The sequence below is a fragment of the Aspergillus aculeatus genome, assembly GCF_001890905.1.
Source record: "Aspergillus aculeatus ATCC 16872 unplaced genomic scaffold ASPACscaffold_18, whole genome shotgun sequence".
NCBI classification, from domain to species: Eukaryota; Fungi; Ascomycota; class Eurotiomycetes; order Eurotiales; family Aspergillaceae; genus Aspergillus; species Aspergillus aculeatus.
The window spans coordinates 247,692-272,113 of NW_017962993.1; the positions used below are offsets into that span (position 1 = coordinate 247,692).

The 24,422-nt window shown below is 53.4% G+C and overlaps 8 protein-coding genes across 8 annotated transcripts; 4 read left to right on the forward strand and 4 right to left on the reverse strand.

The window, feature by feature from the left end:
* Positions 1 to 335: 335 nt before the first annotated feature.
* On the reverse strand, positions 336 to 2,303 carry ASPACDRAFT_35287 (putative LysM domain protein; the record flags this gene model as incomplete). Its single annotated transcript, XM_020200108.1, has 2 exons — positions 336 to 469; positions 533 to 2,303. 2 exons carry the CDS (start codon positions 2,301 to 2,303, stop codon positions 336 to 338), a joined length of 1,905 nt encoding a protein of 634 aa, XP_020052234.1.
* Positions 2,304 to 3,295: 992 nt separating this feature from the next.
* Positions 3,296 to 4,817, reverse strand: ASPACDRAFT_126165 (protein-degrading AAA family ATPase MSP1). Its single transcript, XM_020196888.1, has 2 exons — positions 4,607 to 4,817; positions 3,296 to 4,554 (listed from the first exon to the last, which is right to left on the reverse strand). Exons 1-2 carry the CDS (start codon positions 4,670 to 4,672, stop codon positions 3,376 to 3,378), a joined length of 1,245 nt encoding a protein of 414 aa, XP_020052235.1. The 5' UTR covers positions 4,673 to 4,817; the 3' UTR covers positions 3,296 to 3,375.
* A 218-nt stretch (positions 4,818 to 5,035) lies between these two features.
* Positions 5,036 to 8,572, forward strand: ASPACDRAFT_81654 (mannose-ethanolamine phosphotransferase MCD4). Its single transcript, XM_020205922.1, has 5 exons — positions 5,036 to 7,007; positions 7,059 to 7,246; positions 7,303 to 7,444; positions 7,544 to 7,652; positions 7,705 to 8,572. The coding sequence occupies exons 1-5, from the start codon at positions 5,283 to 5,285 to the stop codon at positions 8,505 to 8,507; spliced, it is 2,967 nt and encodes a 988-aa protein (XP_020052236.1). The 5' UTR covers positions 5,036 to 5,282; the 3' UTR covers positions 8,508 to 8,572.
* A 2,334-nt stretch (positions 8,573 to 10,906) lies between these two features.
* farA (CeGAL family transcription factor) lies at positions 10,907 to 15,213 on the forward strand. Its single transcript, XM_020205923.1, has 11 exons — positions 10,907 to 11,054; positions 11,226 to 11,406; positions 11,625 to 11,649; positions 11,873 to 11,890; positions 12,001 to 12,122; positions 12,193 to 12,953; positions 13,004 to 13,076; positions 13,129 to 13,557; positions 13,610 to 13,792; positions 13,846 to 14,799; positions 14,874 to 15,213. Exons 2-11 carry the CDS (start codon positions 11,276 to 11,278, stop codon positions 14,920 to 14,922), a joined length of 2,745 nt encoding a protein of 914 aa, XP_020052237.1. The 5' UTR covers positions 10,907 to 11,054; positions 11,226 to 11,275; the 3' UTR covers positions 14,923 to 15,213.
* A 184-nt stretch (positions 15,214 to 15,397) lies between these two features.
* On the forward strand, positions 15,398 to 17,364 carry ASPACDRAFT_126179 (cystathionine beta-lyase STR3). Its single transcript, XM_020196889.1, has 3 exons — positions 15,398 to 15,867; positions 15,963 to 17,006; positions 17,065 to 17,364. The coding sequence occupies exons 1-3, from the start codon at positions 15,670 to 15,672 to the stop codon at positions 17,125 to 17,127; spliced, it is 1,305 nt and encodes a 434-aa protein (XP_020052238.1). The 5' UTR covers positions 15,398 to 15,669; the 3' UTR covers positions 17,128 to 17,364.
* Positions 17,365 to 17,834: 470 nt separating this feature from the next.
* On the forward strand, positions 17,835 to 18,867 carry ASPACDRAFT_54792 (uncharacterized protein; the record flags this gene model as incomplete). Its single annotated transcript, XM_020202921.1, has 2 exons — positions 17,835 to 17,974; positions 18,042 to 18,867. The coding sequence occupies 2 exons, from the start codon at positions 17,835 to 17,837 to the stop codon at positions 18,865 to 18,867; spliced, it is 966 nt and encodes a 321-aa protein (XP_020052239.1).
* A 1,946-nt stretch (positions 18,868 to 20,813) lies between these two features.
* On the reverse strand, positions 20,814 to 22,571 carry ASPACDRAFT_47252 (cytochrome P450; the record flags this gene model as incomplete). The annotated part of the gene is made up of 5 exons (XM_020201923.1): positions 20,814 to 21,653; positions 21,710 to 21,923; positions 21,983 to 22,147; positions 22,221 to 22,314; positions 22,364 to 22,571. 5 exons carry the CDS (start codon positions 22,569 to 22,571, stop codon positions 20,814 to 20,816), a joined length of 1,521 nt encoding a protein of 506 aa, XP_020052240.1.
* A 910-nt stretch (positions 22,572 to 23,481) lies between these two features.
* On the reverse strand, positions 23,482 to 24,355 carry ASPACDRAFT_47253 (uncharacterized protein; the record flags this gene model as incomplete). The annotated part of the gene is made up of 3 exons (XM_020201924.1): positions 23,482 to 24,100; positions 24,183 to 24,249; positions 24,307 to 24,355. The coding sequence occupies 3 exons, from the start codon at positions 24,353 to 24,355 to the stop codon at positions 23,482 to 23,484; spliced, it is 735 nt and encodes a 244-aa protein (XP_020052241.1).
* Positions 24,356 to 24,422: the final 67 nt, after the last annotated feature.

Sequence of the window (24,422 nt, forward strand, 5' to 3'; positions counted from 1 at the left end):
GAAAACAAGCAAACCCCCTCTACATAGTCAAGCAATAATACTGTGAACACTTGCTACGTACAGTACAATCAAACACATACTCGCCATTCAATCGAGCCGGGAATTATATTTCTTGCTATGCAGAAGCCAGATGGGAATTTGATGAGAATGCAGGTTCTGGTGGGAATGGGAAAGTTGAGAGAGGAGGGAGAGATTATGGTTTGCACGTAGGCACCTGGGGTGATTGTGTGACAGGGACAAAAAAAGACTTGCTATGTTATAGAGAGGATGAGGCAAGAACAGAAGGGTTCGCTGACTTTCATGGACCGGTTGCCCTAGGCACCACCAGCGTTAAGTCAATCATCCTTGAACCGATCCCTGGATGGATGAGTCCTGCTCGATCGTCCAGGTGACGGGGTGGGGAAGCGGCCTCTGAGAGTCGAGGATGAGGATGTGGAGGATGTTCCGTTGGGGAGGAGGGAGGTCGATGCTGATGTTGATGGGGGATTGCGGTCGAGGTCGTGGCGACGTGCGGTTCCTCTGTCCGCTGGACCTCCGGGAGGGTTGGGTGCTGCCGGCTCTAGTCCATCGTTCAGCTCGATGAGATCGCCCAGATTGCGACGGCCGCTGGTTTGGATCTGGACCGTGGGGTCGGTGCTGGCGGGGGTGCCGCTTGCTTGCTGCAGGTCGTTGAGGCTGGCTTTGGCGCGGGTGGTCATCTTGCGGACCCACGATTCCACGGCCCCGCCGATGTTCTCGAGGCCAGTGGGGGTGTTGGAGACGGCGGAGGCGGTGGGGGTATCGGAAGTGGTGTCGAAGTTCGGGGGTCGGGTTGCGGGCGCAAGGTTGGGGAGGTGCTGCGCGAAGAACTTGCTCAGTCCGTCCATCGCGGGGCCCGGGGCGGTGATGTCGCGGTCGAGTGTGCCGACGCCGGGGGCGGAGAATTGAATGCCGCTGTGTTGGCGCTGATGCCGGGTTCCGGGCCTCCTGGGGTTCTTAGGGTTCTTGGGAGAAGAGGGGTCGGTGGACTGGCGGTTCCATTGGAATATGGGAGGCTGGAAGGACTGGGATTCAGCCGGTGATGAGGATACAGAAGAAGCCGTTGCCGTTCGTGCCTGATCCGAGGATGGCGATGGTACGGAGTCGGTATAAGACACCGATTTTCGCCGTGTGCGTGGGAAAAACCCCAATGCGCCTCGAGGAATGCGCCCTATCTCGACTGGCGCACTGAATCCTTCGATCTCTACCCAGGACTCGTGCTTCCACACCCGGTCCCCGTCTCCTTCGTGCATAGTACTTGGTGGTTCCGATTTCGGATGTCCCGGTACCGCAGTGGGTGCAATCGAGCTTCCATTCAAGTCTTCCAGAGACTCATGGGTACCGTTCAGTAGGCCAGCGTCGGGCCCACTCCGTTTTGGCCGTCCTTTGATCGAGCAAGCGGCAACCGGCAGGAGAACCGTTTTCCGGCCTTGTATGCTATCGCTGGGCCAGAATCCGTTGGCCTTTCGGAAAATTGCCGGCTGGCAGCCATATCGTATCGTAACACCGGTGATGGTATCTGTCGGTTGCACATGGTGTATGTATACTAGCGCGTCCTCATCCTGCTCCGGGTCAATGTTGGAATGACCCGTTTGGTCGCTCGAATCCCGCCGCTTGTGTCGCGAACCGGGGGCCCAAGCTGGCCCGGTGTCGGCCAGCAGAAGAGCCTCGCGTTTCTTTGCCTGCACCAATGCCTGCCGTTCTTCCTTGGTCCCCACTCCAACTTCCGGTGTCGACGGAGCCGATGGCCCCCATGACGCAGGTATGGATGAACGAGGGGGTGGTCTCGAATATAAGTCCGGTCGGGAGGGTTTCCGGGCATGACCTCGCGCGGTGCCGTTGGGAGCCGGTCGCGCCATATCGCTCCCTAATACTGATGAGGCCAAGCTTTGCAGCGATGACCAGGATGCATCCAGAAAATCTATAGAAGAAATATTGTCTAAGCCAACTTGGGTCCAGTCCTCATGTCTTTGACGAAACCCACCTAGGGAGCTGTTTCCTCGAATGCGGTTGAAGGATTCGGTAGCTCGAGATGGATGTCTCATCGGAATAGGGGACACTCCGCGGGATGGGTTTGGCGATGGAGTGGCACCGCGAGAGCGGACGACCGACTCCGAGGACAGCATCGACGACAGTCCGAAGGACTGCATTTGCCTCCCACCATCCTCATTGTCACTGTCGACGATGGAGATCAAGCGGCGAGTTCGCGGTCGCACCGTTGGTGTGGATCTAGTGCTTGCGGTCCCGGGGTTGAAGGCTTCGGCCAAGCCGCTGTTGGAACTCATCCCTGGCTGTGGGAGGAGAAGGATAATTAGGGGTTGTAGATGTTGTCAGCTCTCCGGAGCGAGCTTAGCTTGGATGAGATCGCCCAGGCACTGATTGCCATCGGAGGTCTCTATTTCAGACCATTCGTCATGCGGCGGTTGTGGTTATCGCATCCGTGTCCTAATCGTGAAACACCCGCGGCACCTGGAGATTATCAGGACAGTAGCACCCGTGCTTTGGCCCGATTGTGTAGAATGTATCGATTTCGATATAGGCTCTGAGCCACCCTTGAGGGTTGAGCTGCGTTTGGGGGAGGGGAGGCTTGAAGGGGGGGGTGGGAAGCGCGGGATAAGAGAAAGTAAGTATGGAGTCTAGTCTCTTGTGATGACGACTACAGGTCGGGAGGGGGTTGATCAATCGTACTGGAGGCGGGGTGATTGTCTCCTGATCGGTCGGGACAGAACGTCAAAGGAATTCGGGGAATTTTGAAGCTGGAGGAGAGAATGAAGAAGGACAGCGGCGACGATTGAGAAGGAGAATAAGGCGAGTGGGAACCGCTTGATCGGCAAGAAGCCTTCCCAAAGTACAGTACAGACAGTAACTACCAGTAGTAATCTCATGAGTCTCTGTCTTAACTTGTCTCGCCCTCCCTTGACGTCGCCCGGTGGCGTACCGATTCATACTGTATGGTGCCATTTAACACTACCGATTTTGGCTGGCCGCGTAATCGGGTTACAATACCATTTCCATTGCTAATGCCCTGAATAGCGAGTATCCGAGTATCTTGTCCCAAGCATCTCATCCCAAGCATCGATGATGATGATACACAGGGGCTCCAGGAATAGTCTATGAACAGAAGTATGTCTAGTAAGCCCTGTCGCAGACAGAATTGATTGCACAGAGCCATGCCAGTTTTCATCACTGGCAACAATTCGCGCTTAGATAGCCAAGCCAAAGAACCAGAGAGGAGAAAAAAAAAGAAAAAAAAAAAAAAAAAAAAAAACGGGGGGAACCCATCAGACAAGTATAGATTGACATGAAAGTAAAGTGCACAGGGGAATCCAATGATGCCGGATGAAGAGGATCAATGATTTACTCGGGAGGTTCGGCCATCTCGGCCGGTCGTGTCTCTGCTTCAGACGTCGCTTCAGACTCGGTACTCCATTCTTTCTCCGAGTTCGCTTTGGCCTGAACCTGAGCGGGTGGAGGAATGACCCGAACACCACCGGCACGACTGAAGAAATCCTCCGTCCGTAGGCCACGGACATCCTTGGGGTCTACTGAAGCCATCTGCTGCCCATCGGCCTTCTTTTGTCGGATTAACTCTCGCACCGGAACCATGGCCGCATCACGGCACGCCTCCTTGATATCACTGCCGGACATGCCTGACATGGCTTTAACGAGGTAGTGCAGATCGAAATTATCCCGGTCGACCTTGGTGTCCTTCAAGATCAGACTGAGAATCCGCAGGCGCTGTGCTGCGGGCGGGAGTACGACCGGGAACTTCTTCGGCATTCGTCGGAGGATGGCGTCGTCGATATCTTGGATACGATTGGTGGCACCCAAAACAACCACGCGCTGAGGTTCTCCCAAGGAGTTTGCGGATGTGAGACCGTCCCAATGTGTCATGAATTCTGCCTTGACCATGCCACTGGCCTCATGTTCTCCGCTCCGTCTCGTGCCCAGCACGGCATCAATCTCATCAATAAAAACAATCGAGGGTTGAAGTTTTCGGGCTAGCGAGAATACTGCATTGACAAGCTTGTTGGAGTCGCCGTACCATTTCTCCGTCAATGTCGAGATGTGTAGGTTGATGAAGCATGCGCCGCTCTCGTGAGCCAACGCTTTCGCAAGCATAGTCTTTCCGCATCCAGGCGGTCCGTACAGCAAGACACCCGATGGCGCGGTCAAGAGTGATGAGGACGAGGAATAGAGGTGGGGCATCGTAAGGGGGTATATAACAGACTCTTTCAGCTCTTCGATGATATCGTCCAGGCCGCCGATATCTTCGAAGGACACATGAATATCGTCCGGAGCAACCACATCCATCGCGATGGCTTGTTCATATTGGTTGAGAGTCAAATCGCCCCTCTTAGATCGACTCTTCTCTTTGCGCTCGCGGCGCGGCGAACCCTCGTCTGATTCATCCCCGCCGTCAAGTTTCCGTAGGATGGCAGCGGATTTGCGTCGTTGTTCTTCCTTTTTCTGACTTTCGGGATCAAAGTCGAGGCGCGAAATAAGGTATCGGATGAGGAAGTATGCAGATGCAGACTACTCACGATCTGTCAGTAATGTTCCGAGGTTCGCAGCGTCATCAACTTACTGTGCCCGCAACCATCACCAACTCCTGTAAGAACTGTTGCCATCGGGGACCACGAGCGGAAGCCATGATGTCAGAATGCAGTGAGTGGACTGAATGTTCAGTTGACTGCAACGTATGATAAGTGGTATGATAAGTGCGAAAAGAAGCCCAGCGGTCTATTTCCGGGGTCCTAAGGCAACTAGATATGATCGCGATTGTCGCCGGGTCGGCTGTCGGCGAGCGAGCTGAGAGCTGTGGCGCTCGTCGGCGGGAGACGTGGCTTTGCCGGCAGAATCACATGCTTCACTGCCACACTGGGCTGTCGGGTTGAAGCCTGAGGCTGACATGATGGTCCAGGGCACTTCGCTTTTGGCTCTCACAGCCTTCCGTACAATGACGACCCGCTCGCGTGTCGAATCAGGGGCCACCGATTGGCTGCGGGTCTTCCCCAAGGTTCCCCCAAATCAGGTACGCGGAAATGTGCGGCCATCTTTCTGATTCCCCTAAAGCTAAGCTTGACCCGGGGGGATGCTGTGGCATCTGGAATACCTCGAATACCTTAGCATTGTGTCTCCTTTTCCTGGGTCATTCATCGGTGTAATTTTTACTTGTTTCTAATGACTTTCGATTGTTTCTGACCCTCGATCTCTTTTTCTCACCTTGTTCCACCTACGTCTGCGCCTCTGCCACCGCAAACATGGCGCGTCTGGGCCGCGCAGGGTTCCTCACCCTCGCCGTGGTCTTTCACCTGATCTACGCCTATTCGATCTTTGACATTTACTTCGTTAGCCCCATTGTGAGTGGGATGAAGTCGTTCCATGTGGAACGGGAACCAGGTGCCTCTGCTCCAGCCAAGCGACTCGTTTTGTTTGTGGCCGACGGCCTGCGTGCCGATAAGGCCTTCCAAGCATTGCCCGACCCCGACGAATCCGCAAATGACGACAATGAACCAATCTACCTCGCCCCATTCATTCGATCTCGCGTGCTGTCCCACGGCACTTTTGGCATTTCCCATACCCGTGTTCCAACCGAATCCAGACCGGGCCATGTTGCCCTCATTGCAGGTCTGTATGAGGACGTTTCGGCAGTGACCACAGGATGGAAGCTGAACCCGGTGAACTTCGACAGTGTTTTCAACCGGAGTCGGCATACATGGAGCTGGGGAAGTCCGGACATTCTGCCCATGTTCAAGGAAGGCGCGGTTCCAGACAGAGTGGATGCAGACACATACGGCGAGGAGGCGGAGGACTTCACTTCGGATGCGACAAAGCTTGACACCTGGGTCTTCGATAAGGTTAAGGAACTTTTCCAATCCGCGAAACATGATCCCGAGCTAGATGCCAAGCTACGCGACGACAAGCTTGTATTCTTTCTGCATCTTCTCGGCCTTGATACAACTGGCCATGGCTATCGCCCGTACTCGAAGGAGTATTTGAGTAACATAAAGGTGGTGGACCGAGGTGTGCAGGAGATAACTCAGCTAGTGGAAGAATTCTACGGAGACGAGCAGACGGCATTTGTTTTCACCGCAGATCACGGCATGAGCGATTGGGGCAGTCATGGTGATGGCCACCCAGACAATACTCGGACACCTCTTGTTGTATGGGGGTCTGGTGTTGCTGGCCCCAAGATACCGCAGGAGGGTGCCTTGTCAGGACATGAAGACGGTGTGTCGCATGACTGGGGCCTGCATGGTGTTCAGCGAAACGATGTTGCACAGGCCGATGTCGCGGCGCTCATGGCATACCTGGCTGGGCTTGACTTTCCAACCAACTCAGTGGGCCAGTTGCCTCTCGCCTTCCTCGATGCCAGCCCAGAAGAGAAGGCTCGTGCTGCGCTTGCGAATACTCAAGAGGTCTTGGAAATGTATAATGTGAAGGAAGAACAAAAACAGGCCGTTTTGCTCCGATATAAGCCTTACGAGCCACTCGACAATCATCGCGAGACCATTGAGGAGATCCAGAGACTCATTGCAAGCGGCGACTTTGAGAGCTCGATTGAAATGTCAGCATCGCTCTTTGCCAAAGCCCTGGAGGGTCTGCGCTATCTACAGACATATGATTGGCTTTTCCTCAGAACCATTGTGACTTTTGGATATCTGGGGTGGATTGCTTATGCTTTGACGACGGTTATCGACCTGCACGTTTTGCACGGCACATCTGACGCAAGAAGGACTGTTTTCAGCACCATGTTCTTCTCTTCCGTATTGGTTGTGCTCTTCTCTGTCTTCTGGTATCAAAAGTCCTCCTGGCGCTACTATTTCTACGGCTTTTTCCCCGTTTTCTTCTGGGAAGAAGTTTTTGCCCGCCGAAAAGCTCTTTCCGCTGGACGGGAAATTCTTCTGGGCCATGTACAATCTGCAAGCGGTTACGCTACGCTCGGTATTCAGCTATTAGTGTTTGTTGGAGTTTTAGAGGCATTGGTAAGTTTCGCTAGTTGATACCGAAAACGATTCGCTAACGGGTTCTGACAGGTCCAATCCTACTTCCAACGGGAGATTTACACAGTTTGCTTCATTCTCGGTGCTTTCTGGCCATTGGTCTATGGCTTGGGCTTCCTGAAGAGACATTCATTTCTGTCTGCTTCCTGGTCAGTCGGGTGTCTTCTCATGAGCACTTTCACTCTGCTACCGGCAAACAAGGTCGAGGACATTACCACTATGTAAGCGTCCCTTACAAACACGAAAGTCTGCGCAAACTGCTGACTTTATTACGCAGAACCTATGGCGGTCTCTTGATGTTTTTCTCGGGTCTACTATACTTGCTTTTCGAGGATACAATCTTGGGCTATGACCAAGATTCAGGAAAACTGCCCGAGCGTCGCTCTAGCTGGGGCTCGCGCACTATCTTAGGGATGCAGGTACATTGTTCACCCTCCGCATAGCTTGGCGTCAAGCCATTATATGCAGTCCCAGGTCTCCCAACATTCGTTACCGTAACATGTGCTGACCCTAAACAGCTTGGTAAGGTCCTGCTTGCTATTATAGTCACCAGATCCAGTGCGGCGTCCCTTCAAGCTAAGCAAGGCCTCCCATTTGGTAACCAGGTTGTTGGTTGGGTTGTCCTTGGTAGGTTGCCCATCATGTAGTATCGTCTTTTCGAGAGCTAACGGGTTCCCAGTTGCATCGCTTCTGCTCCCTTTCGTTCACCGACTAGCGCCCAACAGCCACTACATGCATCGGTTAATGGTCCTTTTTCTGACCTTCTCTCCGACATTTATTATCCTCACGATTTCGTACGAAGGCCTCTTCTACTTCGTATTCTGCATGACCATTATGACCTGGGTACGACTGGAGCATGCGATCTACGCATATACTTCGGCCACCAAGAAAGCGGCTCCAGCCACCGAAAAGTCTAGCGCGAATGCTACGACCACTGTGGAAGGCCACGCGTATCGGTACCGGAGTTTAAGCGTGTCCGACGCTCGTGTGGCCCTTTTCTTCTTCTTTCTCCTCCAGTCGGGCTTCTTCAGCACAGGCAACATCGCATCCGTCTCCTCATTCTCACTGGACAGCGTCTACCGGCTTATTCCGATCTTCAATCCCTTCAGCCAGGGGGCGCTTCTCGTTCTCAAACTCCTCATCCCATTTGCGATCATTAGTGCGAATCTCGGGATCCTGAATCGGCGGCTCGAGGTCGCCCCTAGTGCATTGTTCATGGTGGTGATGTCCATCTCGGACATTATGACGCTGAACTTCTTTTACATGGTCCGCGACGAGGGCTCCTGGTTGGATATCGGCACGACGATCAGCCACTTCCTGATTGCCAGCCTGTTGTGTACATTTGTGGCGGGGTTGGAGTTCCTTAGTGAGGTATTTATCAGCGGAGTCGACTTTGGCGCCCGCGCCAACCAGGTGGCCGCGGCTGTCGCCGAAGCCATCAGCGGCGAGGTGCCAGACAAGGCACCCAGTCAAGAGGATTAGGCAGACCGATCTTACTCTGGGGTCGAATTGTCTTGATAGAAGTAGAAAGATGTAATGTAGAATTGTGTTGTACATGTTCAATATCACGAATTCTATCTCTCTTCACAATTCTTTTTGTCATCAGGAGACAAACAGTCGAAAGAGTAATCACCTCTCAGCTCGGTCTCGTCTCCAAACATGATGTAGTTCGCTCATGAACCGAGGTATCACAAGCCGAAAATCCAAACGTGCTACGGGGACTAATTTCATCAAGTCTTTTTTTTTTATTGTTTATTTCCATAGCCCCTACAGGAAAAGGATAACCCGGATCCATCCTCGCCCCCGCCCACTCCCCTCCTTCTGCCCCAGTCGTATTCAACTCTGTGCTGTTGGCGTCATGCATTAGGTTCCATGTAGTTAGGGCCGCTGGAATGACTGGCCGGTCCGGGCTGGCGTTTTGACACCTGCGGGGAGTCGGGACCAAGCTAAGGGCAGCTGGAGGCGGGGTCCCCCGGGGCCAGGACAAAACACTTAACTTTCCCCGCTAAATGGAATCCTTTCGTGGGCTTAGTTGGATTCCTTGTGGGGGGGTAGGAATAACGGGGAATGCGTTTGTGGCTGTTGATGATTTTTTTTTGCGTCCGGGATGATTCCGGGGTGGTTTTAGGGTGAGTGAACGAGAAGGGTAGTTGTTGCGAATGGCGGGGGAGGTGTTGAGTCTGAGAGCTACTGGCGCTGCAGGTACTGAATTGAATGGGTGGTGACTTTGGACAATTCTATTCGTGGAGGGTGGAAAAGATAAGTTCAATCGAAGTGAAGTAAACTGATTATAGTATAACTTGGAATGTTCTGCTATGTTTGGAAGTGTCCTGAGGCACTGGAAGGGGGGCGCTGATTGATAACGACGTATACATCCAGTGTAAACCTTATACTACCTCACCGTTCATAAATACTTTGTTAGTCAACTATGCCAAACGTCCCAAGATCGCAATCGTCAAGGTCAATCACTGATTGCGTAGAGATCAGTACCAAATTCTCAGGTTAAACAGTGGGTTTATTATTTGAATAGTAAAGGAAATCAAGATTATGGATGGGTGATCTCTTTCTCTCTCCCTCTTCAAAAATGGGTGCTGGAATAGTGTGGTTAGGTTGAATAAGGTAATGTGGGTTCGAATTTGGGGACGTTTCATTTTATTTTTTTATTTTTGTTTGACCAGCTAAGGTTTGATGCACGGGTAGGAATTAAGATTCGAGCGGCATGGTCAAGGGTTGAAGTTTTCTCCGATGGGCTTTTTACTCATACTGCATGTGTGCCTTGCTTGGAATGAATGGAAGAAGCTTCGATGGGATGGATTTCGAAGATTACTTTCAGGTTGGGTCGGAATTGTACGACCGTCCAGTGACAGGGGGAGTAATTGCAATGCGTGGAAGGTGGGCATAAGGAACAGTAATGAAGATATGGAACCTCGGTCAAACCTGGGATCCACTTTGTGGGGAGAGGGAGAGTATTCCAGACTCGACCGCTTTGAAAATAGAGAGACTGTCCAACTGCTTTGCGACGGATGCTCATGTTGGCTGCTGTTATTATTATGGATGCTATGACAGTTTGTTGAAAGGTGCCTGGGTAAAGGGACATGTTCTATGGGCAAGTGAATCATGTGATGCGCTATGAGAGAGCTCGAGGCTGAGGTTGAATCAATCAACCCTTCTTGCTCGAAGTCTCTCCAACCTGAGTATCATCCCTGTCTCACCTGTTGCGAATGGTCTCATGATTCGACCCAATCCAATAAGTGACAGACATTAAGACCGCATGCAGCTCAGTCGGACATGGACAGATATAGATAGTCTGACAGGTTCATCTCTAGCTCTGGCATAGTTCGTTCCTCCTAATTGAGCTGATTGAGCTGAATGGACCCTAACTTAAGTTCTTTAGCACTAAGCTAAGGAAAGATACCCAGTACTAAATTCTGGGACCGGCAAGCAAGCAAGCAAGCACCAAAGCAATACTAAGCAGTTTTCTCCACTCACTTTCCTCCCCCCTCCCTTTCCACTTCCACCTGTGAAACGGTCATCCTACTTGAATTAGTTGGTGCTGTTCTGGTCTGGTTCTTCCTTTCTTTTCCAGCCTAACGCCACCTGCAGGGCAATTTTGTGGTGATTCCTCTCTCCCCTCTCTCCGTGGATGGTCCGTCCCTTGACTTTTTTGAGTTTATTCTATATTATCTCTATTATTGCTACTTAGTGTAGTCGTAACTATTCCCAGTGCTCTGCGGGTTCCTGATCAACCACCACCATTACCACATCATCATTGATTTACTTCACTACCTTCCCTCTCATTCCGGGAGTTTCCTCCCTCTCCTGCACCCCTCATTCCCCCATCGTCTGACCTCCCGATTGTCCATTTTCCCACGTTTGGGTGGCGTCTCTTGTGCTAGCTTGGCCTTTTGACCGTCTCATTCCGCCCCGTCCCCTGGACAATTTACACTTGTCGGACTAAGACAGACAGGCTACACCGTTCCGGGTCAGTTCCAGTAGCTGATCAAACCAACCCACGGTCGAAAAAAAAGAAGGTTAGCAAAGGTCAAAAGGCCAAAAAAAGCAGAGTCATCAACTCCGCGCATCTTGCTTGCATCTCTTCTTTCAATTTCAATCTCCCTTTCACATCCTGTCCCCGTTCTCGACCTCTTTCCCGAATTCTGTTCTGTCCTTGTTCTGACCACGCCCCCTTCCGTCGCGCCCAGGTTCCCTCATTCGTTCTGAATTTCTGTCTGGATGGATACCTTGCGGCCATGAACACAGCAGAGAATCACACCGAATTAACAGCCACCAGAACCAGCCCTGCCCCGAGCACTGCGGGCTCGACGGGAACTTCTGGGATTACGGTGCGTAACGCACCTGGCGGACACATGAGTTTTCGAAGGTGAGTTGACATGGCGATCTCTTTTCCTTTTCTTTTGATCTGTTGCGGGTTATGCGCTCGCGGGGTTGTAAGACCTTCTTCAGGAGCTCAGGCGCAAAAGCAACCTCCCCCCCTGGAATCGGAGATTATTTAAACGACTGGGGGAAATGCAGAGGCTCGGATCTAGATTGGGAACTTATAGAAGCTAATCTTCTTTATCTAATCGCTTTGCGAAACAGACAACGTGCGTCGCGTGCTTGTGAGGTACGTCTTTTTGTTCCTGCGAGGTCGCGTTGTGCTGGAGTGCCTCGGCACCTCGGCTCATCCCAACTCAACTCTTGCTTCGCTCGTTTTGCTCGCTCGCCCGCCCGCCCGCGATAACGCATGCGATCGATGCTGGTCGTACGATCGCAACGCAACCATCACCCTGTATCAGAAGACAATCGTTCGTGCTGACTGACTGACTGACTTTATATGCGTTGTGAAGACATGTCATGCTCGCAAAGTAAGTACTCCCCTACTCCGAAGGCGAAGATGTTTCGATAGTCTCCTCCGCCGGTCGCACGCCCCTCCCTGCGCCCGTGGGGTTCACTAACAGCACACCCTAATTCTCAGGTTCGTTGCGACGCCGCCAGCCTCGGTGTGCCATGCACCAACTGTGTGGCATTCTCGATCGAATGCAAGATCCCAACGCCGAAACGCAAGAAGAATCAATCCAAGTCGAAGGAGTCCGAAGGGTACGTTTTGGTCTGATCCCGAGAGGGTTGCCCTCCAAGCTACTGAGGCTGATCATATTCTGCTCATTAGAAGTGAGGAACGCGATGAGAGGCCGCCCGAGGCCAAACAGGAACCGCCCACCGTGATTACCACCGCGCCGCCGGCAAGCGTGTCATCGAGCAATAGCAATGCTACCTTCGGATACCGAGAGAGTCAAATGGCGATGGACGGAATGCCGGTAACTAGCCTCACCGAATCGCAAGCTGCGAAACAAGCGTCCCATGACTCAGCCTATGCCCAGTTCATGAAGCCCAAATTCGCTCGGGCCCCTATCAAGGAAGCTGGAAGAGTCGCCTACCTCGGCGAGTCGTCGAATCTGTCGCTCCTGGTTCAAGACCGCCATGGCACCACCGATGTTGTGCACTATCCTCTACCTCCCAACATGGGCGGCACGCGTGCCAGAGTGACGGACTTGGATAGCCTGGAGTTAGACATCCTTCACCAACGTGGTGCCTTTCTACTGCCGCCGAAACCTTTGTGTGACGAGCTGGTCGAGGCCTACTTCAAATGGGTTGCCCCGGTGGTGCCCATTGTCAATCGTAGTCGTTTCATGCGACATTACCGCGATCCCAAAAACCCTCCCTCCTTACTTCTGCTCCAGGCTATTCTCCTTGCTGGTTCAAGGGTCTGCACAAACCCGCAACTCATGGATGCCAACGGCTCAACGACCCCGGCTGCCATGACGTTCTACAAGCGCGCAAAGGCTTTGTACGATGCCAATTATGAAGACGATCGCGTGACGATTGTCCAAGCCTTGGTCCTTTTAGGCTGGTACTGGGAGGGACCGGAGGGTACGTTAACCTTGCCTTCGCTCTGTTTGCAAGCCTACTAATACGCTTAGACGTGACGAAAAACGTATTCTATTGGACACGTGTGGCGATGGTCGTGGCGCAGGGCTCGGGCATGCATCGAAGGTATGTTGACTTTATCGTCGGTAGGAAACTGAGTATGCTCATTCAAGCACAGCGTGGAATCGTCTCAGCTTAGCAAACCCGACAAGAGGCTGTGGAAGCGGATTTGGTGGACCCTTTTCACTCGGGATCGGTCGGTGGCGGTTGCACTGGGTCGCCCTATTGGTATCAACACAGACGACTCGGACGTCGGAATGCTGACCGAAGACGACTTCATCGAAGACGAGGTCGACATCGCCGCGGAGTATCCGCCTGATCCGGTCCATGTGCAGTTCTTTCTCCAATACGTCAAATTGTGCGAGATCATGGGCTTGGTTCTTTCCCAGCAGTATTCCGTGGCTTCAAAGTCGAGGCGCATGAACGCAATGGACTTGACGCACTCAGACATGGCCCTGGCAGATTGGTTACAGAACTGTCCCAAAGAAGTATGTTGGCAACGGCAGCAACATCACTTCTGGGCGGCCCTGCTGCATGCGAACTACTAGTGAGTCTCTGAGCAGAGCTTCTAACTTGACTACGGCTAATCCTGTCAAAAGTACGACTCTTTGCCTGCTGCATCGAGCGCATATGCCGCCTGCCTCTTCGGCCCCCAGCAGTTACCGCGTGGAAGAGATGACCTATCCGTCGCGCACTATCGCTTTCCAGGCCGCAGGGATGATCACATCCATCGTTGAGAATCTGCAGGCTCATCATGAAATTCGTTATACACCCGCCTTCATGTGAGTAGGATTCATTGCCAGCCGTTGCCAATCTGCTACTGACTCTTGAACAGTGTCTATAGTTTGTTCTCAGCTCTTATCATGCACGTTTACCAGATGCGTTCATCTGTGCCCTCAATTGTGGCGACCTGCCAGGAGAGGATCAACATCTGCACCCAAGCTCTCAAAGACGTGTCCAAGGTCTGGCTTGTGGCCAAGATGGTACACACGTTGTTTGAATCCATTCTTGGAAATAAGGTCCTCGAGGAACGCCTGCAGAAAGCTGCAGGTAAAAGACATCAGCGTGTGCGGCCCGAGACAGTGCAGCAGCCGCACGTCAGAAGACCTGATCCACCAAAGCGCAAGTTTGATGACATGGATCTCGGCTTGCCTAACGGTGGACCGACACCCCCGGTGTCTTACGAGCGATCTCGACCCCAAACCCCAGCGGTCACACCGTCTAGGGATCTGCCGCCCGGTCTGAACGTGCCGCAGGGTTCGCCTCCGGGACATGGAGGGCCCGGCAACTCGCGGGCGACTACACGTCCAACAACACCTTTCAATCAGTTCTCTTTACCTGCCACCCCACCAGACCTTTTCCTCGTCACGCGAACAACACCTAATCTTTCACCGTCTCTGTGGGAGAACTTCCAGCCCGATCAACTTTTCCCTGACGGGACGGCATTCTTCCCAGAGCTGACATCTCCACACACTGCTACAGTTGACCCGCAACTGCAGGTGCCTTCTCAAGTACATCAACCCGGTATGATGCCGCAGCACATGCCAGGACGAAGCAGTATCTCGGCCTCTCACGGGAGCCCGGAGCTTCTATCGAGTCTGCCTCCAGGCATTGCACTGCAGGGCCAGCATGCGCAACAGATGTATGGTCTGGAAAATCAGCAGACGTGGCCCATGCAAAACCTCGAGGCGACTTTGCGTCCCATGGATGCCGGCAGTCAGGACGACAACTGGAGTACGAGCTCTCGCAGTGGCCCAACCGCGCCGACCACGCTCAATGTAGAGGATTGGTAAGCTCTTCCATTCATGCAGCTACACCCTCAAGAGGTGTCTCTTAATGTGTCTGACTAATGATGGTCTTTAGGTTCCAATTCTTCGGCATCAATGGTAGTTTTGGCGAGATGGCGACTTGAGAAGGATTCATAATGTAGAGCGTACCCCGTGCCAATCGGACATGCGTGCGTCTCAATGGACAGGAATTAGCTTGTGGGGGATGATTGTCCTTGCATCTTTAGCTTTGCTGGAATTCAGTCCCGTTTTCTGCATGGGTATGGTGGACGTCATGTTGGAGTCTGTTTCGGTGAGGGATCAACGTTTTTACAAGCAGGAAATCAAGGAGTACGAGGATAGGGGCCTGGGACATGCTGATACTCCTGTATATATACACACCTACCTCACACATAACGAAGGAATCGAAGGAGTCGAAGGAATTGAGACCCTGGTGCGATTTACATTCTTGCATACAACTGTGGGAAGAGCTGAGTCATTCTGCTTCATGTGATGGGACTTTACTGGAATGGGCCTAGTGAATGACGACATCGCGATGATGGCGGCTCAGCCAATGACAGCTGGAGTCGATCTGGGTCTCTCCATACCGACTCCCGTCTAGAAGACGGCCAACCGACCGGCTAGTGGCTGTGACTCTTCCTGGGGAAGCCCATAATTTGTTCCCGTCCATTCTTCCTCTCCTTCCATCTTTTCGACTTTGAAAACACTCATCTTATATTTTTTGGCAAGCTTTGATTGTTCTTGACCATTGCTACCAATCTTGAATTGTTGATTGATTCATCACCTGGTGCCGTCTACTTGTTTCATTTCTCAGTTTTTCCCCCTCCCCCCCTGTCGGTTCTGCTCCCGCGAATCCTTCCGTCCCCGCAGCGATGTCGGCCTCAGGATCCGGTGCTGATTCCAGCGCTTCCAAGAAGGCGTTCCCTCGCGTTGACCTCGAGGGACACAATCTGCCTCCTTCACCTGCTCCATCTAGCCCTCATGGTGTTAGACGCTACAACATCGCCACCGAGCTGGTCTACACGGACAGCAATGATCAGTACAATGCCAGCAGCGTCCCGATCTATCAGGTACCGACCAGCCCGCCCAGTCTTGCAATGCCACCCGGTGTGACGTCGAGGGTAGGCAATTGATGTATGAGCGATAGCTAATTCTAGTCGGATAGAGTGCCACTTTCAAACAAACCTCCGGCGGCGGCGGCGGCGAATATGATTACACCCGCTCCGGAAATCCCACCCGAACTCACCTCGAGCGTCACTTGGCTAAGATCATGTCGGCTCAGCGCGCTTTAGTTGTGTCGTCCGGCATGGCCGCTCTAGATGTGATCACCCGCTTGCTTCGTCCTGGCGATGAAGTTGTGACCGGTGATGATCTTTACGGAGGAACCAACCGCCTTCTGAAGTATCTTTCTACCAACGGCGGAATCATTGTGCACCATGTGGATACCACCGACCCCGAGAAGGTGCGCGAGGTCTTGACCTCGAAGACGGCCATGGTTCTGCTCGAGACCCCGACCAACCCCCTGATCAAGATCGTCGACATTCCCCAGATCGCCGCGGCCGCCCACGAGGCGAACCCCAACTGTCTCGTCTCGGTCGACAACACCATGATGTCGCCCCTTCTCCTCAACCCGCTTGATCTGGGGGCGGACATTGTCTACGAGAGTGGTACGAAATATCTGTCGGGTCACCACGACCTCATGGCTGGTGTGATCGCAGTGAACGACCTGGCGCTGGGCGAGCGTCTCTATTTCCCCATCAACGCGTCCGGCTGCGGTCTGTCGCCCTTCGACTCGTGGCTGCTTCTGCGCGGTGTCAAGACCCTGAAGGTGCGCATGGACCAGCAGCAGGCAAACGCGCAGCGGATTGCGGAGTACCTCGAGACCCATGGCTTCAAGGTGCGCTACCCGGGACTGCGGTCGCACCCTCAGTATGAACTCCACCACTCGATGGCCCGCGGCTCGGGCGCGGTTCTCTCGTTTGAGACGGGTGATGTGGGTGTCAGCGAGCGGATTGTGGAAAGCGCCAAGCTGTGGGCGATCAGCGTGAGTTTCGGCTGCGTGAACAGCCTGATCAGTATGCCCTGCCGCATGAGCCATGCCAGCATCGACGCCAAGACGCGCAAGGAACGAGCGATGCCGGAGGATCTCATCCGGTTGTGTGTGGGTATCGAGGATGTTGACGATCTGATCGATGACCTGCAGCGCGCCGTAAGTTCTGGCCTCGATTTGCAGTTGGGAGTATGCTTTGCTAACAAACATGTTGTAGCTGGTGCAAGCTGGCGCGGTCAACGTCACCTTGGAAGGGATCCAGGCGAACACGTCTGAATGAGCTACATATGCATAATGACACTGGGAAGACGGTGCGTTGGGCCATGAAGGACGGAAAGCCCAGGGAGCGAGGGGTTTTATGATTTGGGAGACAATTTTTTTAGTTTAATTTGTGTTGGGCGTTTGGAGCATGTTAATTGATTTGTATGTATGAAGACCCAGAAGAAGAAAAAAGAAATGATAGATCCAGCATCGTGATGAAAGTGTTCCTTGGATATTTACCCGGGAAGTGGACCGACCGCGCAAGGGTTGATTGAAAATGGTCGGGATTTCGAATACCCATTGATTGATTGATTAATACGAGCACAACGATTGCATCGGCCGGCATCGGAGGACAATTCCCGAGGCGCATCCAAATTATGCCGGCCGGGTGATTCTCGTCCGTTGGTGCATGTCAACTCACTCACCCCCGACTTCTTTTTTCTTTGCGGCTGACTGACTGACTGACGTTCGTTGGCTTTTGCAGAAGTGACATTTTGGGTGCGCTGGTGACCAGCACAATGTTTCAGTAGTCTGTATTTTGAGTGAGGCTTTTTATTCTCTGCATCGTTCTTCATTTTTGGAATCTGCGGCAATTGTCTTCTCCAGCCACCGTCCGGATGACGTTATATTAGCAATCAGCCCTCTCTCTCTCTCTTTTGTTCCCTCTGTTAGAGAATGACGCGGAGTGCACTTGCCCCCGAGGCGTCTTCGTCTCTTCCTACGAGTATGTCGGCCATCAGCGAGCGATCGCCCGTCTCCACGACGAGGTGGAACACCGACCGTCTGGGGACGCGCCTGGGGGTGGATATCGCCAGCGCGGCCACGGCGGGTGCGCTCACCTGCCCGGTCATCACCGTGATTGATCGGTAGGCCACCACCGCTCAACAACCTTACTCGGTATGATTCCACTGACCTGTTCGCCACAATCTCCAGCGCGATCATCGAGAAAGCGGCCAAGGGCCTCCCGATCCAACAAACGATCACCTCATGCTTCCGCTCCATGGCCGCCCACCCGGGGGCCTTCTTCCTCAGCACGCCGTTCCTGCTGATCTACACGTTGTACACCGCGACCTACCTGACGGCCAACACGATCGACACGGTGATGTCGACGATGCGCGACAAGCCCTTCTCGACGGTCTTCCCCGGCACGGCTAAATTCTTGTCGACGACGGTCGTCAACATGGGCATCTGCGTATACAAGGATGCCCGATTCGCGAGGATATTCGGGGCGTCACCTCCCGGCAGTAATACCCCCAGCACTACCACAACACCCCCCAAACCGAACTCCAACCTCTCCCCAACAATCGCAATCCCCCGCCCCCAACACACCACCGCCGCCTCGTGCCACCCGGCCACCGGCCCCGGCGCCCCCACCGTCCCGCGCATCTCCTACGCCCTCTTCTGCCTGCGCGACAGCATCACCATCTTCGCCTCGTTCAACATCCCCGCCCTGCTGGCGCCGCACATCCCCGACCGCGTCGCCGCCACCCCGGGCATGAAGGCGGCGCTGGCGCAGTTCAGCTGTCCCGCGCTCATGCAGTTCGCCAGCACGCCTATGCATCTGCTGGGCTTGGATCTGTATAATCGGCAGCCGCCCGGTGGGCTGGGGTGGCGGGAGCGCGTGGCGCGGATCCGTAGGGATTATGTGCCGAGTTGTTTTGCGCGGATGGGCAAGATCGTGCCGGCTTATGGGGTTGGCGGGGTGGTGAATGTGCGGATGAGGGCTTGGTTGATGGGGGGGTTGGAGGGAAGGACATAGGTTGCCCCCGAGGACATGGGAAGAATATCGCTTTGCCTGGTTGAGTGCTGGATTCAGCTGGGAGGTTAGATGGCTTTTTGGGGGGTGTGAGATTCTCCCCGCGTCATGCATATTATGAGATTTTTGATTTCGGGGAGGGAATATGGTCCTTGCGACTGGACTTGGACTTGAATATGATTTTGCTCGGCGATAGACTACTTATGCGGAGGTTGATGCCGCTACCTACACTACTTACACTTACACTACTTACGTTACCACAGATTACACTACACTACACTACACTACACTACACTACACAAATACACTCTACACACACACACACATACACACACAAGCACATACATACCTCTATACAGACATACAGACATACAGACATACAGACATACCCACCCCACTCCACTCCACTCCAATTCACTAATTCCATACACCCATAATTGGACAAATACCTCCTTCAACGTTCAATTCAGGATTCAGGTGCAGATCCAGATCACGCCAACTATCCCGGGCCTTTGGCGTTTCATTTCCGGCAGTCTTCTTGCACATGCACATTTGCTTTGAGGTTATGTCTCCTTTACTATGCTATGCTATCCTATTACTATCGAGAGTAGACTAGAGCTGTAAATACCGTTGCTTTTTCTGTCGGCGTGTCTGAGGAAGGAAGCAGAGTAAAGCGGATCTGCTGCGGGCTAGAATTCCACTTGTTTTTTTTTGGGTGGTATATGCAGTTTTCTGGTTCAATTCCATGGTCATCCTGATTGATTATTTGCACTCGGATACATGGGCATGAATTCGTTGTTGAGGATGTTTGGTCGGTGGGGAAGGGTTGGTTGGGGTCCGTGGTGCAAGGGCGTTGAGTTGAGGGTGTGGTTGTAGCTAGGTACTGGAGGTATTGTGCTTATAGTCAAGGCTCAGGTGGCATGGCGTCGTCGGTATTACTGTTCTGTTTCTTGAGATTGAAGATGAAGATTAAATCCGGGAAAGGATGCAATGAATTGGCTGGGATTGATTACCTTGGCTGGGATATGTATATGTTTGTATGTGTCAAGGTGGTTGGTTAAGATCTGTTGCAGTCGAGAGCATTCATTTGGGTATTATAGTACAGTACCTAGGTGGGTACACTACAGGTATGCACTGCACTCGCTGCTGCTGCTGCTGCTGCTCTGGTCGCTGTGGATCGCTCTGGCGGGCTTGCTAGGTGATCTTGGGGCTTGGAGTGGCTACTATACGTCGACTTCACGTCAAGCCCTAGGATTTGCATTGAGTTTAAGTTGGGGACTGACTAGCTACCTAGTCTAGCAGTAGACTGGTGGTCTTTGAAACCACCCCTGGGTCTGTTGGTGAGGCTGTTATCGGGATAAGGAGCAGATGGGCTTAGTCTTATGCTATCCTGTGGCTGGAATTGTTCTGCAGGTCTGTTTGGATAAGAGGTTGTTGTTGATGGGCTGGTCTGCATTTTTTCGATATGGGTTGACTGGTACGTGCTATTGGTTATATGGACCTATGGACTGTAGTATAAGAATGTAGGTCACATTTGGGTATACAGGGTGTTAACAATGTTGATACTGACCTTGGATCAAAGGAAAGATGTTCGGCGGTCCTATATAGGACCGCCGCGTAAGACTTGGACTGGGGCGCGGTATACTATGTAGTTTTAGAGTCTACGATTGAAGTAGGTTAATTCTGACTTGAAGGTAACTGAGACGATGTGTATGTATATCTTTCTATCAAACCCTTCCCCGAGATACCATGTACCCGTAGGTCAGCTCCCTCGCCACTGGGCAGTACGTTACCTCTCAAGGATCTATCCAGACTCTTTATATACTCAGCTCCACAGCCCAGGTGCTACGAACCTGTTCACCCGAGGAGAAATACGACCGACTTAGACTCAAGGCCCGTAGGCGTGAACATGTAGGCTTACAATACTTGACAGAACCAAGCCCTATAATTTAGCTACCCCCAACCCCCACCCTCTCCCTCGCCCTCACTCTCACCCCCCTCGATCCCCTCCCCGGCATAGCAACCTGATAATCACACCGAAACGCCACATCCTCCTCCCCCGTCTCAAACAGCGTCATATCAAACGCGCGCACCAACCCCGCAATCACCAGAAACAGCTCCGCGCGCGCGAGCTCGATCCCCAAGCACCTCCGCCCTCCCTTCCCAAACGCCATTTGAAACCTCCGTCGCTCCCTCCCGGCATCCCCGAGCCACCGATCCGGATCAAAGGCCCACGGCTCCGGAAACACGGTCTCGGCCGTATGCGCGCTCAACGTCGTGATGCTGATCGGTGTGCCCGGGGGAATATCATAGGATTCAGGTTGCGCACCGGGAGGGCTGCACGGCGATGGGGCAGCATGCGCGGAGGGCGTGTAAGTTACCGGCTCATAGGCGATCCGGGCGGTTCGGGCCGTGACGCCGAAGGAGAGGCGGTTGCTTTCTTCGAGGATCGCGGAGAGGTAGGGGAGTTGTTCGAGCTGGGTCCAGGAGGCTGAGGCGGGGACCGTGCGGAGCTCCTGGCGTAGTTTCGCGAGATGCGCCGGGTTGGCGAGCAGGTGGTAGAAGGCGACGGTGAGGGTCTGCGCGGGCGATTCGGTCCCTGCTAGCGCGAGCAGGGTGCCTTCTTGTTCGAGGCGGAGGAGCGTCTTCTCTGTGTCGGGGAGGTTGGGAGCGTCGAGGACGGAGTCGAAGACGGATTCTTTGCCTGTTGGGCCCAGGGGTTTAGTTGCGGTGGTTGCTGTTGCTGATGATCTGGTGTGCGTGAGGGTGAGGAGTTCGTTGCGGACTCGCTTTTGGGTTCTTAGTGATGATGCTTGCGGAGCTGGGATGGGGGAGTGGGGCTTACGTCGAAGAGTGCAAGCATATCCACGAGGCCTGGGGGCATCATCGGCCGGCTGATGGATAGCGGGAGTAATTCGAGGAAATCCGGGATCCACGGGAAGTGCTTGTTGAGGTTGATGCCCATTAGGAGCTCTCTGCTGTTCTGGCGGAGGATGGCTGCCTTGGGCTCGTTGGATAGTATGTCGGTCTGGTGCGCAAAGAGGAAATTCGTGACGACGCTGGGGGGTGGGTTAGTCTAGCTAGATGCCTGCCAAGTAAACGCTGGCAACCAACTTACTCGTTGGAAAAGGCAAAAAATGCATCTGACAAGTTCACTGGCGTGTTGTCGGCTACATGGGCTGCGATCAATTGCTTCAATTGCTCGACCTTGTCCGTGATCAGCCCTTCCAGATACAAAATGTTCTTCTTGCTGAAGAAATGGGTGAGGGATTCCCGTCGGAGTCTGTGCAGGTGATAGTCGGCGGTGGTGCCCGCTCCCACCGGGGATGCGAAGACTCCGCAGCTGATAGTCGTACTTGTCCCTTCGGGCCATTGCGGGCGCGTAGACAGTGTCCAGAAAGCCGACGTCGTTGATGTGGATCTCCTCGGGAGTGACTCGGATGATGGGGCCTGAAGAGCGTCGGTACTTGGATTGAGCATGGAGCGGATTCTGGCGTACCATATTCCTTGTGAAGCTCTTGGATTTTGAAGACGTATTGACCGGGCTGGATGGCGTCGTAGTAGAACTCGTACCCCCATGTCAGAGCTGCGAGGCGGGGACCTGGAATATGCGCGATGGGGTGGAAGTAGAGGCGACGGATAGCTTCAGCTGCTGTCCATAGCAACAGCACAACGGCGGTGGTTTCGACAATCCAGAGCAACGTCATGATCATTGGCAGCTTGCGCACTCAATGGAGGGGAGAAGAAGAAGGAGAAGGAAAAGAAAGGAGGGGAGGACGAGGAGGAGTACTTCTGGCATTAAGTTGCAGCGGTGAGGCTTATCAAGCAAAAGAAAAGGCAACCGTTGGTGATTGACTAGGCTGTGGACAAACAAACATAGCCTCCTTTGGTATCAAACCGGCCAGGATCACCCCAGATCATGCTTATCCCCGTCAATCACCGGTAGCTCCAGCACGAGTTGTCTATATCCGAGCCAATCTTTTATTTTAGAGATGGCCTTGTTCCAACCGTCATCTAATAATGAAGTAAGTCCTATACCACTGCTGGCATTCGAGGGATGCTGTTATCATCACGTCACGCACATACGCAACACCTGCGGCGATCATCACCAATTACATTCTCTTCCTCGTGTTGGGCACTCTGACAGTTATACTTCGCTTCTATGCGAGAAAGCGGTCAAAGTCCGTTGCTATGGATTGACGATTGGTTGACTTTGCCCGCACTGGTGAGTGTTGCGTGTCTGAGACTTCGAAATCGAAGAAGAACTCTTAATCTATTCCGTGCAGCTTCTGGAGTATACGCTTGCGGCACTTCTACTCTGGGGCGCCACAACAGGATCCTGAGGGGGCCATCTTCCCCAACCTGCTGATCCACGCCCAGAGGGTTATCTTTTCTCGCCCTCTGATCAACAGATCCGACTACTGCAGGTTGAATCCCACGCCGTTTGTCACAGATCCGGATCCTAAATGTGCCCCAGATTCAGTATTTTGCTGACATAGTGACAGTCTTCGCGTTAGGTCCCACCAAAACTCAGCATTCTCTGCTTCTACCGCAGCATTTTCTGCAGTAGGACGGACCACCAGGGCTGCCTTCCACACCGGGACTATGTAAGCCACCTCAAACAACAGTAAAGTCGACCAGATTCGAAGCAGGCACAACCACCCTCGCTCGCCCCCCATTATCCCTGGGCTCAAGGACCTGCCCGCCCAGAAACCCAGGCACAGTAACCACCGTATCAACATGACCATCCAGCGTGCCCCAGTCCCACCAGTCCCAAACACAACCCTTCAACCGATAGCGCAGAATCTCTCCAATGGCCGGATACCGTGGCAGATCGTCTTCTGAGTAGAGGTGCACCGACCTCGAGTACATCTGCCCCGGCCGCAGGCTGACGAGGCCGCTCTCTTCTCCCTTTTCCCCCACTGTGACCTGAACAGGATCATCGGGCCCACTGGGAAACTCACAGCCCCCGCCCTCGGTGTAAGACTCTGAGTCTCCATCCTCGTATCGCTGGCGATAGGCGCTGAACGTCCCGTAAGTACCAAAATTGTAGGTGCGGAAGATGATGGGTCGGGAGTTGTTGAAATCATCTTCTCTCCCCGGGATGCCATGATACCTGATCGTCCATGTTATGGGGAAACGCTTCCTTGGCTCCCAGTGGGAGGTCTTAGCTTTCAGCTCAACGGTGAGAACTGGGGCTCCGGGACTGGCAACGGGGGTAGTTGGTGGCCGAGGGCTTGCCGGTCCCCGTTTTAGTATTTTCGGGGAAGAAAGGATATTGCACAAGAAAAGACTGGAAGCAGTAGGCGAGGACTCACACTCGATCCGTCTGCTCCAGTGGCGGCGGGCTCCATGCCCGCGGCATCGGTGCCGGCTCCCTCTCCCCTACAAGCATGGACGAGCATCGAGCCCCGCTAGGAATGAACTATCCGTCGCCTCTACTTCCATTCCATCGCGCATATTCCAGGTCCCCGCCTCGCAGCTCTGACATGGTGGTACGAGTTCTACTACGACGCCATCCAGTCCGGTCAATACGTCTTCAAAATCCAAGAGCTTCA

Bases quoted from the DNA above. Each gene is read 5' to 3' on its own strand.
- ASPACDRAFT_126165 (XM_020196888.1), bottom strand. From the start codon at position 4,672: ATGGCTTCCGCTCGTGGTCCCCGATGGCAACAGTTCTTACAGGAGTTG. The intron at 4,555-4,606 runs GTAAGTTGATGA...GATCGTGAGTAG, and splicing joins TGGTGATGGTTGCGGGCACA to TCTGCATCTGCATACTTCCT.
- ASPACDRAFT_81654 (XM_020205922.1), top strand. From the start codon at position 5,283: ATGGCGCGTCTGGGCCGCGCAGGGTTCCTCACCCTCGCCGTGGTCTTT. The intron at 7,008-7,058 runs GTAAGTTTCGCT...GGGTTCTGACAG, and splicing joins TTGGAGTTTTAGAGGCATTG to GTCCAATCCTACTTCCAACG. The intron at 7,445-7,543 runs GTACATTGTTCA...GACCCTAAACAG, and splicing joins GCACTATCTTAGGGATGCAG to CTTGGTAAGGTCCTGCTTGC.
- farA (XM_020205923.1), top strand. From the start codon at position 11,276: ATGAACACAGCAGAGAATCACACCGAATTAACAGCCACCAGAACCAGC. The intron at 11,407-11,624 runs GTGAGTTGACAT...TTTGCGAAACAG, and splicing joins GGACACATGAGTTTTCGAAG to ACAACGTGCGTCGCGTGCTT. The intron at 13,077-13,128 runs GTATGTTGACTT...ATTCAAGCACAG, and splicing joins GGCTCGGGCATGCATCGAAG to CGTGGAATCGTCTCAGCTTA.
- ASPACDRAFT_126179 (XM_020196889.1), top strand. From the start codon at position 15,670: ATGTCGGCCTCAGGATCCGGTGCTGATTCCAGCGCTTCCAAGAAGGCG. The intron at 15,868-15,962 runs GTACCGACCAGC...CTAGTCGGATAG, and splicing joins GCAGCGTCCCGATCTATCAG to AGTGCCACTTTCAAACAAAC. The intron at 17,007-17,064 runs GTAAGTTCTGGC...AACATGTTGTAG, and splicing joins TCGATGACCTGCAGCGCGCC to CTGGTGCAAGCTGGCGCGGT.